Source organism: Annulohypoxylon truncatum, assembly GCF_022578515.1.
Source record: "Annulohypoxylon truncatum strain CBS 140777 unplaced genomic scaffold F4807scaffold_4, whole genome shotgun sequence".
Taxonomy (NCBI): Eukaryota; Fungi; Ascomycota; class Sordariomycetes; order Xylariales; family Hypoxylaceae; genus Annulohypoxylon; species Annulohypoxylon truncatum.
This window is the reverse complement of record NW_025953790.1, coordinates 584380-597664: the sequence shown is the minus strand read 5'-3', so window position 1 is coordinate 597664 and position 13285 is coordinate 584380. Positions and strand designations below refer to the sequence as shown.

The following is a 13285-nucleotide window of genomic DNA, read 5'->3' as shown; positions in this document are numbered from 1 at the left end:
TATATAGCTAGCCTTTAGTATTGCACAGCCCTTGTGTTAAGAGCCGTATCTAGGTGTCTGTACCATGCGTGGGTACGCTAGACATCGAAAAGAGTAGCTCCGCACTATTTTGCGGAGAAGTTATCCCACATTCACCCTCATGAAGAGCCCCGCTTCTTTTGGAAACTCCGATACAGACAAGACATCGTCGATTCGAGACATATAACTAGCCAATTATTTGTGAAAGAGGATCAAGTAGCGGCCAAGTAGTATTTTTTCCAATACACTTTCGACTCAAGGTAATATTGCACACCTGATCTTGGATGAACTCAGCAACTCCGTATCTAGGTACCTAGGTATACGGATCTTGACGAGCGGCTAGGGCCGCCGGGCCATCATCGGCAGAGATTCCCTTAGGTGCATAAAGTAGCTCGTCTCCCCCGACTTTCAGGCAAGTTATTATCTTGTATGTGGTAGCCAGGAATATATATCATAATTTCATTGATATAATTTTTAATTATTCCAAGCAGTGTCTACTTAATCTGCTGCGGTTCTATATTCCACTATGACCACGACAAAAACCCCCTTCTCCCTCGAAGCTCCGCCAGGCACTGACATCTGGAGGAAGCCGCCAGGCACGAATGTCTTCAGTGGTGATGACCATCCACGTATATATTTCTAGCTGCTTGCTGACGCCAGCCAGCTCCGGTCACTAATACCGTCTCGGGCCTTCTCAAGAAGTTTCAATCAGCCCGTGTCACTTTCTGGGCGGACTGGACTGAGCGATATGACCAAGCAGGTCTCCTACTAGTGCCAAGACGCCTCGCTGATGCTGCCGTATCTCCGCCCGAGAAATGGATCAAGACAGGCATCGAGTTTTACTTCGGACAGCCGCAGCTTAGCACCGTAGGCTGCGATCGTTGGGCCGATTGGAGCGTCGCGCCCCTGACGTTGAAGGAAAACGAGATTGAGCCCGGCAAGGTAGGTGGTGTCACCATCGAAGTTGTTCGCGAAGGTGACGAGCTCGGGAAGAGTCTTTGGGTGTATAGGGTCGTTCTTGATAAGGATGGCGGCGTTGTTGATAGGGTTCCGCTGCGAGTAGGTGATATTACTCACGCTCCCCCCTTTTCACTATCTTAGCGGTGGAATTTTTTGAAATCGAGATTTCTCGAGATTTCTGCGAACCTATTGCTCCTAATACAAGCACTATGTACCGAGATTCTTATGAAGGGAAAGCTTTACTAATTATGGATGCCGTAGGAAATATGCTGGGTGCTCGCGGATGAGGATGAGGCAGGTGGCGAAGAATGGACCCTAGATATCAGTCCGTTGGTGGCTCGCCCAGAGAAAAACGCGACCGGGTCACTCAAGGTTAATTTCAAATCATTCGAGGTTCAGTGGTTACCTTGATACATAGGGGCGACGTATGTCAAGGCGAAATCCAGTCAGACGTCTCTCTCTTGGTGAGCTTGGCTTTCTCGAGATGATCTGGCCCCGGCCATGGTTACGAATTATCTAATCGTTACAATATATTCATATATCTCACTCATGGGTGACTCAGTTTCAATTTACTGTAAATCCTGACGAGATAACTGGCAGTATTTATTCATTTCAAATGGATTTCGTCTTATCGAAGGCAACTCACGTCAAGGCGGTCTCCTTGCATGATATTCGCCTTGAGCAATTTCTTTTTACTAGGGGTGAGTTCTGGAGCAAACCAACTATGACAGCTTCCATAGTCATATCTGACTAGGTAGTGAACCGAAAGAATACCTAGGGCGCATTATTCCGATGTCTGAAATACACCCGTGTTAATCGCTCGAACTTTTAAAACTTGTATGAACCATATAGTTCCCGCGAATTCGGAACCTTCACTAACACCACTTGGATTATCCTACATCCGAACTAGTTTGACGTATTCATACATAATAACTATTTATGATGAAGACTTACTCTTTAGTGACCAAGGCTCTCCTCGGGATAGCACCGCAGATCAACATCGCCCTATTCGGCGGCAACGACTCTTCTGCGGCAGAGCCGGCCATGTCAAATGATACTCTCGCAAATAGCATTGGCAGTGTCCTCGCAACTCCGACTGCCAACATTTCTGATCTTGGCCTAACACCGACCATAGGGTTTACTGCTACGCAGGTTGTCATGGATATTGTGCAGAGTAGCGAGGATACGACGTCTTCGGAGCAGTTGGTGGATAGTGTGCCGCCAAGGATTACTATCGATACCGTTATAGCTGCTGTCAGACCTCAAAAGATCACAGAGGTTGACTCTAAGGCGTCTACGACTGCCCCGGCGGCTCCGTCTATCGCATCTGATATCACAATCCTTGCTTCTGTAACGTCTACGGATTAGTACTGTGTATGCAGGGATTGGGGAAAAGGCGTGGCATTCGACATGGGCTTCTTAAAGAAATAGGAGCGTGATGGTAAATTTGTGAAGAGCTAAGTATAGATGGCTGTTTGAGTAGGAGAGCCGTACGAAGTGATGTAAATCAGATATTACGTATGTTACAATATTCTATGATGTGAGATATGATAATACCTAGTAGAACATTAACACTTGCATTCCAATCACAATAGAAAACCTTAGGTACGTTGATTTTTCTTGATTCATAGAGGTAGGGGAAAGGAATGACTTAATACCTTGTACACCTAAACGATCTAGGCGTTGTGCTTTCCTCGACACGGGTTTAGTCAATGTTGTTTGTTATAGCAGGTTAGTACCTACTGGATGGTTCTCTTCTTGTTCAAATATTCCTACCACCTATAGGTTATTATGAGGCTGCTAGGTAATAGCGATGGGGTGATGTTTTCTTTAGCACGATTAATCGTAATTTACCTATGAGACTAAGTTTACTAGGTAGGTGCCTAGTAGGAATTTAGTATCGGCAGATTTTTATCATCTATGCCTTCCGTCGCTGAAATTTCGTCGTTCGTGCCTTCGTGTAACACAATTAAAGGTGCCCCGTGCCCCTCCTAATTTATTAACCAGGTACTTTATTTCTCAACGCCCCGACGCGGTTGCGTTCTGTTGGCGTTTGTCGCTTGAACATCATTCTAGTAAACCCACAATTATTACTTCTCGCCCACTTCGTTACATAAAACCCAACTGAATGGAACTAAAGAATCTGTCTAGGATTTACTTTTCTCGTCATGGCAATCCTGGAGGAGCTCCCCGGTATAGAAATCACCGTGGTAGTCGCAGGACGCGATGCTATTGAGTACGATGATCCCGACGCGTCGGAACATTCGATTAGAGAGGCAGAATGCCCTACTTCCACAAAATACATCGAATGCGTCAATGATGCTAATTTCGGTGTTAAGTATCGCCTTACCAAAGATTACGATTGGACCTATAAAAACCATTGCCTTCATTTTTCTCTCGCGGCTGATGGGACTCGTCTTCGGGGTACCGTGATCACCAAAGACGACTTTACCAATGGTGAGGATGTAACTGAAATCTACAGTAAACGGTCGTATAACAACATAACACGGCGATGGGAGGCTCAGAAATTCAAGTTCGCCGCCGTTACAACAGGTACTGATACGCTGTACTTCATATGGGCGTCGGGTTAACGGGTTGACATCCATATTTTAGTTGACGACGTGTCGAAGGATCGCATCAAAAGTGATATGAAAGTTGCCAAGAATCTTGGAACTATCGAGCTCAAAGTCTATCGGTGCCGACACAAAGGGTATAGTCTCAGCACACACGATCATCACAAAGCCGGCAACTCTTCTGGATATGAATTATCCGAAAAGAGTCTCAAGGGTAAAGCGATATCGCATGGGACGTCGTGAGTACTATGTACTGAAGGATAGGAATCGGACATGACCTAATGCTAACCACGCCTCCAAGCTTTTCAACACCGGAGAAAACCTATACTCCTAGATTCGTTGACGTGCAGGACCTCGACGATGGGCCGGTCGCAGTGTTTCGGTTCAATTACAGATCAAGAGGTATGTCATAATAAAGAACCATGGCATATCTGAATTCTCCGATAGCTCTAACTTGTTAGATGCTCTTAAACGTGAGATGATTATTCCTCGATCCCCATCTCCGAACATTGCCCGAATGTCGCGTGCGGAATTGGAAAAGCTGGCCCAAGAGCGACTCGAACAGCTGCAGGTACGTATGCCATTATTTTGCGTTTATAATGCATCTTGGTGGTTAACTTGGACTAGGAGGGTAACGATGTGAAGGAAGAGCGCAAGCCTATCATCAAGCGAGAATTAAAACGAAAGGCAGAAGAAGTTATCGACTTGAGCGACGACAATCCACGACCTGCGCGCTCCCCTGTATTTGTCGATCTGACAGACGACTAGGGCTTTAACTTGGGGCATTGAATTTATTACGTAGTACGCTAATGGGTGGACAGGCTGACAGGCTATCATGGATGGGGTTCCGGTTGCTTTTGCTACCTACTACCTAGGTAGATTATGCCGACACCTAGGTAGGTATGTACATTAGGTAGCTAATGATAAGTAGGTGGTCCGCCTACAAATGGAAGCTATGGGGTATAATGGCTGCAGTACAATGTCCTCCAATGCGGGAGTTTCCGATTTCTCATAAGAAATCGCCAGAGTTTACCAACTTCAGAGGGTAACCATAAGTGGTAACTCTTATATTATACCTAGTATCGTGTGTAGGTACCGTAGTTGTAATGTGAACATGGTGTTTTCTCACCTTGTTTTCTAAGAAAAGGACTTCCCGCACAAGATTGGTGTAGCTGAGCTCAGTGAGCTGTAGCCCTGTCGGTAGTAGTAGCGTCAGTAGTCCCTTGCATCGGTCTAGTCGATGGACCCCAACCGATTTTCAGCTCCCCACCTGCCAACAAGATAAGGTACATAGCTTAATTCTTCCCACAACATCGATTCTTCCCTTCTCTCTGCTTCACATACCAGCTATTAAACGTCGACGATCAGTCAGTATGGCCGACACTGCGAAACCCACCAAGAAGGCATCGCCTATCAAGAACGGCTACCTGATCCTTTACAATGCTGTGTCTGCCGTCCTCTGGCTGACCGTGCTTGGCCGCGTCGTCGGCGCGAACGCAACAGGTGGACCTCTGTTGGTATACCCGACAGTCGGCGAATTCTGCAAATGGACGCAGACCTTGGCTGGTATGGAGGTCTTGCACTCGATACTAGGTATGCCTTGACTATCACTGTATATCCTTGATACGCGGAGGGGCCATGTGTTTGTGTTTTTGACAAGCTACTTTGCTCTTTCCCCCCTGAGCCCAATTGGGTGCATATGACCATATATCAATATAGCCAGCACATCGAATGCTTGCTAACTGATAATGACATAAACAGGCGTCGTCCGTGCCCCCTTCTTCACGACATTCATGCAAGTCTTTAGTCGATACGCGATCGTATGGGGCGTAACCGGCCTCTTTCCCGAACTCGCCCTCGGTAGCGATAGCGGTGACACCTACTCGAGCCTGGCCTATTCGTCGATGCTAGTCGCCTGGGCTACGACCGAGATAATCCGGTACTCCTATTTTGCGCTGGGTTTGTCGTCGGGTGGAAAGCCGCCGTACGTCCTGCACTGGCTGCGATACCACGCCTTCTTTATCCTCTATCCTGTCGGTATATCTAGCGAGGCGTACCTGATCTGGCGTGCTGTTGAGCCTGCTAAGGAGGCGGTCAGCCCGTTGTACTCGACGGTGCTTTTTGGATACGTGGCGTTGGTGTACCCTCCGTGTAAGTGGAGTTTATCATTTGCTATTGAGACGAGTGGTTTTGCTAACAGTCAGAATTACAGCGGCTTATATCCTATACACGCATATGATGGCTCAAAGAAGGAAGGTTATGAAGGGAACTAAGACGTCGGACAAGAAGGCTTCAAAATAGAGCTGGACATCCTTTGCCATATATCACAACGCCACAACAGTACATCGAGCTCTAATGCCATTTGGGTGAAATAATATATTCATGGATACCCTAGAAGGATAGAGTACCATATAGGGTGTTCCTAGGTATCAAAAACAAATATACATCAGAATCAAACTTAGTACACGATGTACGATTACGCTTCGATTGATTTGCGCGTGCTCGTTTCGTACCACTCGTTACGTGTCCAGCGTACGATGAGATGCTTAGCATCTTCGGATAGCTTGCGATATCCAGGGTTCTCCTTCGGCTCGAACATAGCTTTGCATAGGTATATTAGCTTGTGCGTACTTGGTGGATGGAAATATGGGGCCGAACAATGAAAAGGAAGTGGAGAAACAAAAGAGACAAACTTACCCATATGCGCTCCAATTTCGTCCTTCGTCTTATCATTTATAGCTTCCAACCACAACCCGGCGTCCTTCTTAGCGGGCAGATTGCAGAAAGTGCGCTGGTTCCCCATGACGGTGCCCACCATGCTGACCTCCTTGGATGACGCCGCCTTTCCTAACCGCGTATATAGGTTGGCGAATCCGACGCCCATCTCTTTGTCGAGACGCACCATGCGCGATACGCGCGCTCGAAGCTCCGCCCCTCGCGCCAGACATCCCACGAACTCGAGATGGGAGCTGACCCACGACCATCCCGAGTTTAATTGTTCGCGATTCATGTAGGCTGCCGCGCCACCCGCCGCGATGGCTCCGGCTGCGCCGGCGATTACTGCCATACGGCCCCATCCCCAACCGTTCTCTTGCTTCTTCTCTTTTGCTGGCTCCGGGGCGGGAAGCGCTGCGGGCGGCTTCTTCGCTCCGCTTTTACTGGCTGCTTCGTTGTAGCTGCCCCAGAAGATATTCGAGAGCCCGTTTAGTTGTGTCAGCGCGGCGGCTGCGTTGTTGTAGTGGCCCTCGGCGCCGTGGGCGACGACGCCGGGGGAGATTCCTAGATACGGGGTATCGAAAGCTAGCACGCCTTGGATGTAGGGGAACATGAGACCGCTGGTTAGCGGCTCGCCGACGTTGGGCGCCATGCTGTCGGCGTCGTCTTGGGTGATGGGTACTTCGGATGCGATCGCTATGGCGGTTTCGGCTGCGACGATGCCGCCCATCGAGTGGCCAATCAGGATGACGCGGACGGAGGGATCGACGGTCGGGGAGTGCGTGCCGTTGGCCACTTCGAGGTCGATGACTTTGTTTAGCAGCCAGTCGCGGAAGCGGCCGACGCATTCCTTTAAGTCGCCTCGGGTCTCATAGCGCGGATATGTCACAGCGCGGACGGAGACTTTGGGTAGGGCAACGCGGACGATGGCGGCGAGATGCTGGGCGAATTCGGACTTCTCGCCGAAGGTGTCGTCACCCCCCTTTTATTGGCTATCAGTTAGAAACGGGAGAAAGAGGCAAATGGGATGGAAATATCGCAGGATAGAGGGTAGCTTACCTTGAAGCCATGGATAAAACACAACAACAGTGTCTTCTTCATCTTGTGTCCCCATCGAGAAAGAATATTGGATGTAGGAATTTAAAGCTGAGGGTCGAGATGGAAAGTTTCAGATAAAGTACGAGCCTAGAACCTAGTACTACCGGGCACCCTGCGGCACTAATTGTTAGTTGAGTAGGGCTGTAGGATCAGCGCCGGAACCTTGCAAGGTCCACTGTGACCCGGCGGTTCGTCCTTGCTGTAAATGACGTTTCTTCAGCGGGTGGGCCCACCTATGATTCCACCCCATTCTCCTATTTTGGCATATCTTTACGTGAATAAGAGCATTTTAATGCATAAGTCACAGGGCTCTTTTGAAATGTGATTTGTTTAAATAAAAGGATGCGGATCTTCGAGACCAACCCAAGTTTGCACTCGTGTTGGTTCGTTCAATGTCGAGCCTGAAAACGCGATCAACTACAAATAGGAGCAAAGTCCGATATCAGGAACATCCACTGGCCCAATATCTGATTTCCACGACTTCAGGTCCTGGCGATCATTGAATACAGCTGTACTTCATACCACACCACCACGAGATCTTCGCGAGACATAGCTTGAAACGACCCTCCTAGTAAACCGGCATAATGTGACTATTAGTAAGTCGCTGCTAATCTCTGGACTAGGTACTGGCCGCTATTGATCCCCTCGTATTTCCTCTCCGTCTCAGCTGCGTACGTTCCGGGAATGGCCTCGATATAGCTCTTGAAGTTAGGGTTGCAGAAATACCTTGAAGCACAGTTAATTATTACTCTCCAAACCAATCGGGGTGGAATAAACTTACGCGATGCTATATCTAGCCGGGTAGACATCACCGTCGCCCGATGGCGGCTCTACCACGCGATGGATGGTGCTCTTGATGTTGTCGTTACTCCATCTAGCCAATAGATCACCGGCATTCACCACACATGTATCTTTGATAGGTGTCGCATCAACAAAGACGCCTGTTGGGCTCCGAACCTGCAGACCACCGCGAGAATCTTGGAAGAGGAGCGTGATGGAACCATAGTCGCTATGAGCTCCGGCGCGAACTTGGCCAGGGTTGATGGTGAAGACGTCTTTCTTGACCTCGGGGTAGTGAAGAAGTCGTAGGGTATTGTCCCCCTCATCGGTGAAAGCATCAAACCATGTCTCGTCGATGCCTAGACCGACGGCGATGGCGCGCATAACTTCCATATGAAGATCCTTGCACTTATTATGGAAATCGAGCATCGTCTCCTTGAAGCCCACCAACTCTCCTTCCTCAGCCGGCCAGTGGTTAGAATGGTCAGGTACGCCTTCGCGACCGATCTCCAGGCTCTCCTTTAAGTCGGGCGCGGCATCCCTCAGTTTCTTGACGTCGTTTGGGTCTGTCAACGTCGTGGTCTTCTCGCGGCCCGGAGCAGAGTAGCCTCTGTTCGCCTCTGGCGTCGACCAGCAGTGAGACATCTTGGTCTCGGTGGGCAGCCTGAAATACTTCGCTGACGTCTCAAACACATGTTTACGGTACTCGGACGTGATGGGTAAACCCTTCAGGTAGATAAACCCAGCGGTCTGGAAGCCGTGAAGGATGGCCTTGGCCGTCTCCCTCCTCTGCTCCGGGTTTCCATTGAGGAATTGGGAGAAGTCAATAAGCTATGTGTTCCCTGTGCTTAGTCACTTGTTCTTCTATGTTAGGATGAAGTATATATCCCGGGAGACCTACCGGGATGACCAGGCCCTCGCTTTTTACTGCCGCTGATTCCATGGCTGATTTCGGCTTATAAACGTACAGATTAAAATTACCGGACTGGTTTCAAAAATCGAAAACTAGTCGTTCACACGAAAGTAGACGAGCTTAGCTAGAGTATGGTTCGCCGTGCAGGAAGTCGAGGATAAAACCCTCACTTACTATAAGTAGTGTCGTCAAATTATACTACGATGCTTGATTTAAAGTGAGTGGAGGTCGGCCACTTCCGATAGAAAGCGAGTCCTCGTGAAGATTCGAATCTCTAAGAATGTTTGGTCTTTTCGCAGGCTCCTTATCAGTGCGGCCAAGTATTTGATCAACCAATCCGAAGCTAGATGAAGCGATACAGCTTGGTTCAATTCGATCTAGCACATACACATAGGTATGACTAATAACATCGACGCCTCGGGTAAAAATGATCGGGTATCGCCCGCATATATCGGAGATATCTTGAGTTACTTAATACATCCAAGGCGGGCATCTAGGGACTCCACAATAGATAAGATGCCTCCATCCAAATGGAGCACACGAGATGTGGGGTATTACTACGACACAGAAGATCCAAGGTTCGATCGATCCATTTAGTAAGATATATGGTTTGTTGTATCTTGGTTCTAGGTTGTATGTCCCTCCACTACCCTGGGACGATAACTTGCATGTAGCATAAGGAAAACTAAAAATAGGGGTTCTTCCACAGAGGCAGAAGCAACTAAACGAATACTAAGAACTTGGGCCAATAGGAACTTCTCAGTACGAGGGCTTTCTCATAACCAACTCGTTCAATTTCAACTGTTTCCATCGTCTCAATATCTAAATATACGAAAAACGAGCTATTTCACCCTAATACGCTACAACTGTGGGAAGTTGGCACGATGGGCTCACCGACACATCGCGTGGTGGATATCCACACTCATATGTATCCTCCAGCATACGTCCAACTCCTAGAATCTAGAGACAGCATCCCCCTAATCCGGAAATTCGCCGGCGCCGAGGAACCGCGTCTCATTATCCTACCCGCCGAGGCCGAATCATTAGACAAGAGTACTTCGGAAACCCCAGAGAACCCATCTTCTCACCTTCCCGGCCGGCCTGTAACGACTCACTATTCATCATTAAAGCAGAAGCTACACTTTATGGACACGCACAAGATCGATATCTCAGTTATCTCGCTTGCCAACCCTTGGCTGGACTTCCTCGCTCCCGAGGACGCCGGCGAGACCGCCAAGTCCATCAACCAAGAGTTTTCGAACATGTGTGGCGAAGCCCCAGGCCGCCTCTTCTTCTTCGCCACGCTACCCCTGACTGCACCTCCCGAGACGCTCCTCGCTGCTGTAGGACACGTCCGTGGCCTGAAATATTGTCGAGGCGTCATCCTGGGCACGTCTGGACTGGGAAACGGGCTCGATGACCCGGCGTTGGTACCAGTGTTCCGCGCCCTGGCCGCTAACAAGCTGACCGTCTTCTTACACCCTCATTATGGACTGCCGAGCGAGGTTTGGGGCCCGCGCGCGGCTGAGTACGGACACGTTCTCCCGCTGGCCCTCGGCTTCCCGATGGAGACTACCATTGCTGTCGCGCGCATGTACCTGGCCGGCGTGTTCGACCAAGTTCCAGAGCTCCGTATGGTCCTCGCGCACAGCGGCGGGACGTTGCCGTTCTTGGCGGGGCGCATCGAGAGCTGTATCGTGCACGACGGACACCTCGTGAGGGAAGGGAAGGTGGGGCCGAGCAGACGGACGATATGGCAGGTTCTGAAAGAGCAGATCTACCTCGACGCGGTCGTGTACTCGGAGGTCGGGCTCAAGGCGGCGATCGACGCTAGCGGCGTGGACAGGTTGATGTTCGGGACGGATCATCCGTTCTTCCCGCCGCTCGGCAGCGATGAGCAGGGCGAGTGGGAGAGCGTAACGTGGAATGCGGAGTCAGTTAGGAAGGCGTTGGGGGATGGGAGCGAGGCTGCGAGGGCGGTTATGGGCGGGAATGCCGTTGAGATCTTGATGTTGCATGAGGATGGTTGAACATCTCTGGTGTAGGTAGTTCATCATCGCGATTGCTCGTCTTATCCTAGCGGGAAAAGCTTTGAGATGACGATCTTATAGGTTATATAAAAGCCAATAGACCGAGAATCAAAGCACTACAGTCTTCACTAGGTAGGTCAAAGGCTATTGTGTTTTGAAATGAGTTGTCTTAAGGGGTGAAAGAATTGTTATACCCTAAATACCCAGTAAGTCATTACCCCTATTTTTCTACCACATAGGTCCGATGAACGTATAACGAATTTATCAAAGGGATAATAGATGTATTACGATTATAATAGCTTTATTTTCATTGAATGTAAGTCGATCACCTTTCCACTTTGATAGTATACCGCCGTATTAATCTCGAGACCGTCTAACATTCTTATAAATGCAGGGCTTGACGAAGCACGTTGTGATATATCGTAGCCCTTTCACCAAACTTGTCAGATCTTCCTGCTAAGTTACCAGTTAATAGAGTATTATCCACAATGCCGTCCTCTTATGAACGAATATCATGAACACACAAGAACAAAGTACCTTGTTCATCCATCCTAGGACGTTGTTTATTCTCTGCAAAAGCGGACCGCCCCATGAGTCGCCTATGATACGGAGAATGGTGTAAAATAATGTCAGTGGCCTTGGTAAAATTATTAGTTTTTTCCCGAAAACAATGTTGACACTCGGGTAAAGCTGCATTTTCAATCTTCGTTTTCCACACAGCAACCTCAGTTTCTGATCATGGCGGCCATCAAGACTCTCAGATGTGCCAGCTGTGATGCTGAGGTGCTCATCGACCTTCATACATGCATGATTTGTTATGATGTGCCCAAGTATGAAGATGGTGAGCGTCCCGACGTCTACTGCAACACCCTATGTCAACAAAACCACTCGGAGGCCCATAAGGCTCAATGTCAGCGAAGAATGAATCGACAGAAGCTGCTCAGAGCCGCTTCCTTGATGAAAGCTACCTTCCTGACTTTCCGCGAGTGCTTATACGGAAGACCCTTGGTACAGATCAAGCTCCACAACAACGAACTTCATCTGCACATCTACCCAACACCTCCGTTCAATCCATGGTATTATTCATTCCCCGAGGGTGTCACAGCCGATGTCAAGCACAAGGAGGCAGCGATCTCGATCGAGAACTGCAACGCTGCCGCAAGCATCTGTGGCCTTCTGGCAAGCCGACTTTTGGAAGGTAAGCAATCTATTCATATGAAATTAATACGGGCATGGCTTACACAGAGAAAGGTATCGCGACGAAGATGGAGTTGATCTGCGTGGACGTGAAGCCGCGAATTCTGGCGCGCTACATGACTCCTTCAAGAAACCCCGACCGTCCTGCCGAGACCTACCCTCTCCATACCGTGGTGGTCGTCGACATCCAGGAGGAAAAATGGATCATCGACATGACGGGACGCCAGTTCGGTTTCCCAGACGTCATCAGCCCCTTAAAGAAGTACATGAAGGACTGGCAGGGAAAACGCGTCAAAACCGACAAGCTATGCCCCTACCCCGTGGGCGAGTTAGACGATATCGATCACAGCAACTTCTTCCCGTTCATTCCGCCCGTCGACCGTTCTGCCGACTTTCTGGCACATCGTGCCCACGAGCAAACTGGCCGCCTCCACCTCAAGGCACTTATCGAGAAGCGCTTTGTCGACGAGAAACATCCGAGTTTCCCGGCTGATCTCCTGAACCGCACCGAAGAAGCTTTTCAAGCAGGATTGGGCGAATGGGTGGCGGAGGTGAAGGAGCACATGATGGACTTCGTCAAACGTATGACCGGAAAGTATAATCCAACTGATTAAGTGCGAAGACGGGCCGGTTTGAAGGACATTACCAAGTGTGGAAATCGGGTTGGGACTTTTCTATGGCTTTTAGTGTTTGCTCTTTCACTTAAGTAACACCTGAATGATCCAATAAAACGCAGTAACGAAAACAGTTTGCTGATGTTGACGGTCGAAATAAATGGATGTGATTCAAGGGCACTTGCGCATGGATACCAAGTAATATATAACACCCCGCCGACACTTTGGGGAACCTTGGAAGTTCTAAGTGTTCCAAGCCCAATCCAAGTAGGTACCTACGTTAAGTTTGCCACGCCCCTTATTAGTAAATGTGATGATAACTCAGCAACATAAACCACTACTACAACCATCGTATCTTTCCTACTTTCTCACAATCAGCGATTGTGA

General features: G+C 48.9%; 8 protein-coding genes across 8 annotated transcripts; 6 read left to right on the top strand and 2 right to left on the bottom strand.

Moving 5' to 3' along the window:
• The first annotated feature begins 451 nt into the window (after positions 1-451).
• Positions 452-1262, top strand: F4807DRAFT_410936 (uncharacterized protein). The gene is made up of 2 exons (XM_047996652.1): positions 452-632; positions 683-1262. Exons 1-2 carry the CDS (start codon positions 545-547, stop codon positions 1117-1119), a joined length of 525 nt encoding a protein of 174 aa, XP_047857911.1. The 5' UTR covers positions 452-544; the 3' UTR covers positions 1120-1262.
• A 64-nt stretch (positions 1263-1326) lies between these two features.
• Positions 1327-2953, top strand: F4807DRAFT_410925 (uncharacterized protein). Its single transcript, XM_047996651.1, has 3 exons — positions 1327-2535; positions 2637-2671; positions 2722-2953. Exon 1 carries the CDS (start codon positions 1918-1920, stop codon positions 2344-2346), a length of 429 nt encoding a protein of 142 aa, XP_047857910.1. The 5' UTR covers positions 1327-1917; the 3' UTR covers positions 2347-2535; positions 2637-2671; positions 2722-2953.
• On the top strand, positions 2939-4659 carry F4807DRAFT_410917 (uncharacterized protein). Its single transcript, XM_047996650.1, has 5 exons — positions 2939-3531; positions 3592-3790; positions 3853-3953; positions 4013-4122; positions 4179-4659. Exons 1-5 carry the CDS (start codon positions 3147-3149, stop codon positions 4317-4319), a joined length of 936 nt encoding a protein of 311 aa, XP_047857909.1. The 5' UTR covers positions 2939-3146; the 3' UTR covers positions 4320-4659.
• Positions 4660-4716: 57 nt separating this feature from the next.
• On the top strand, positions 4717-5957 carry F4807DRAFT_410914 (PTPLA-domain-containing protein). The gene is made up of 3 exons (XM_047996649.1): positions 4717-5144; positions 5313-5702; positions 5764-5957. Exons 1-3 carry the CDS (start codon positions 4925-4927, stop codon positions 5850-5852), a joined length of 699 nt encoding a protein of 232 aa, XP_047857908.1. The 5' UTR covers positions 4717-4924; the 3' UTR covers positions 5853-5957.
• On the bottom strand, positions 5958-7649 carry F4807DRAFT_410910 (uncharacterized protein). The gene is made up of 3 exons (XM_047996648.1): positions 7326-7649; positions 6249-7248; positions 5958-6152 (listed from the first exon to the last, which is right to left on the bottom strand). Exons 1-3 carry the CDS (start codon positions 7365-7367, stop codon positions 6028-6030), a joined length of 1167 nt encoding a protein of 388 aa, XP_047857907.1. The 5' UTR covers positions 7368-7649; the 3' UTR covers positions 5958-6027.
• A 27-nt stretch (positions 7650-7676) lies between these two features.
• Positions 7677-9622, bottom strand: F4807DRAFT_410906 (thymine dioxygenase). The gene is made up of 4 exons (XM_047996647.1): positions 9232-9622; positions 9046-9149; positions 8146-8975; positions 7677-8090 (listed from the first exon to the last, which is right to left on the bottom strand). Exons 2-4 carry the CDS (start codon positions 9085-9087, stop codon positions 7958-7960), a joined length of 1005 nt encoding a protein of 334 aa, XP_047857906.1. The 5' UTR covers positions 9088-9149; positions 9232-9622; the 3' UTR covers positions 7677-7957.
• Positions 9623-9798: 176 nt separating this feature from the next.
• F4807DRAFT_263471 (uncharacterized protein) lies at positions 9799-11499 on the top strand. The gene is made up of 3 exons (XM_047994500.1): positions 9799-11098; positions 11169-11403; positions 11482-11499. The coding sequence occupies exon 1, from the start codon at positions 9942-9944 to the stop codon at positions 11085-11087; it is 1146 nt and encodes a 381-aa protein (XP_047857905.1). The 5' UTR covers positions 9799-9941; the 3' UTR covers positions 11088-11098; positions 11169-11403; positions 11482-11499.
• A 33-nt stretch (positions 11500-11532) lies between these two features.
• On the top strand, positions 11533-13044 carry F4807DRAFT_263426 (uncharacterized protein). Its single transcript, XM_047994499.1, has 2 exons — positions 11533-12285; positions 12339-13044. Exons 1-2 carry the CDS (start codon positions 11826-11828, stop codon positions 12896-12898), a joined length of 1020 nt encoding a protein of 339 aa, XP_047857904.1. The 5' UTR covers positions 11533-11825; the 3' UTR covers positions 12899-13044.
• Positions 13045-13285: the final 241 nt, after the last annotated feature.

Excerpts from the sequence above, each read along its gene's own strand:
- F4807DRAFT_410914 (XM_047996649.1), top strand. The coding sequence starts at position 4,925 with ATGGCCGACACTGCGAAACCCACCAAGAAGGCATCGCCTATCAAGAAC. Across the intron at positions 5,145-5,312 it reads GGTCTTGCACTCGATACTAG|GCGTCGTCCGTGCCCCCTTC; the intron begins GTATGCCTTGAC and ends TGACATAAACAG. Across the intron at positions 5,703-5,763 it reads GGCGTTGGTGTACCCTCCGT|CGGCTTATATCCTATACACG; the intron begins GTAAGTGGAGTT and ends TCAGAATTACAG.
- F4807DRAFT_410906 (XM_047996647.1), bottom strand. The coding sequence starts at position 9,087 with ATGGAATCAGCGGCAGTAAAAAGCGAGGGCCTGGTCATCCCG. Across the intron at positions 8,976-9,045 it reads GCGAGGGCCTGGTCATCCCG|CTTATTGACTTCTCCCAATT; the intron begins GTAGGTCTCCCG and ends GGGAACACATAG. Across the intron at positions 8,091-8,145 it reads CCGGCTAGATATAGCATCGC|GTATTTCTGCAACCCTAACT; the intron begins GTAAGTTTATTC and ends CTGTGCTTCAAG.
- F4807DRAFT_410936 (XM_047996652.1), top strand. The coding sequence starts at position 545 with ATGACCACGACAAAAACCCCCTTCTCCCTCGAAGCTCCGCCAGGCACT. Across the intron at positions 633-682 it reads AGGCACGAATGTCTTCAGTG|CTCCGGTCACTAATACCGTC; the intron begins GTGATGACCATC and ends GACGCCAGCCAG.
- F4807DRAFT_410917 (XM_047996650.1), top strand. The coding sequence starts at position 3,147 with ATGGCAATCCTGGAGGAGCTCCCCGGTATAGAAATCACCGTGGTAGTC. Across the intron at positions 3,532-3,591 it reads GTTCGCCGCCGTTACAACAG|TTGACGACGTGTCGAAGGAT; the intron begins GTACTGATACGC and ends TCCATATTTTAG. Across the intron at positions 4,123-4,178 it reads AGCGACTCGAACAGCTGCAG|GAGGGTAACGATGTGAAGGA; the intron begins GTACGTATGCCA and ends AACTTGGACTAG.
- F4807DRAFT_410925 (XM_047996651.1), top strand. The coding sequence starts at position 1,918 with ATGATGAAGACTTACTCTTTAGTGACCAAGGCTCTCCTCGGGATAGCA.
- F4807DRAFT_263426 (XM_047994499.1), top strand. The coding sequence starts at position 11,826 with ATGGCGGCCATCAAGACTCTCAGATGTGCCAGCTGTGATGCTGAGGTG. Across the intron at positions 12,286-12,338 it reads GGCAAGCCGACTTTTGGAAG|GTATCGCGACGAAGATGGAG; the intron begins GTAAGCAATCTA and ends ACACAGAGAAAG.
- F4807DRAFT_263471 (XM_047994500.1), top strand. The coding sequence starts at position 9,942 with ATGGGCTCACCGACACATCGCGTGGTGGATATCCACACTCATATGTAT.
- F4807DRAFT_410910 (XM_047996648.1), bottom strand. The coding sequence starts at position 7,367 with ATGAAGAAGACACTGTTGTTGTGTTTTATCCATGGCTTCAAG. Across the intron at positions 7,249-7,325 it reads GTTTTATCCATGGCTTCAAG|GGGGGTGACGACACCTTCGG; the intron begins GTAAGCTACCCT and ends AGCCAATAAAAG. Across the intron at positions 6,153-6,248 it reads CGAAATTGGAGCGCATATGG|CTATGTTCGAGCCGAAGGAG; the intron begins GTAAGTTTGTCT and ends ACCTATGCAAAG.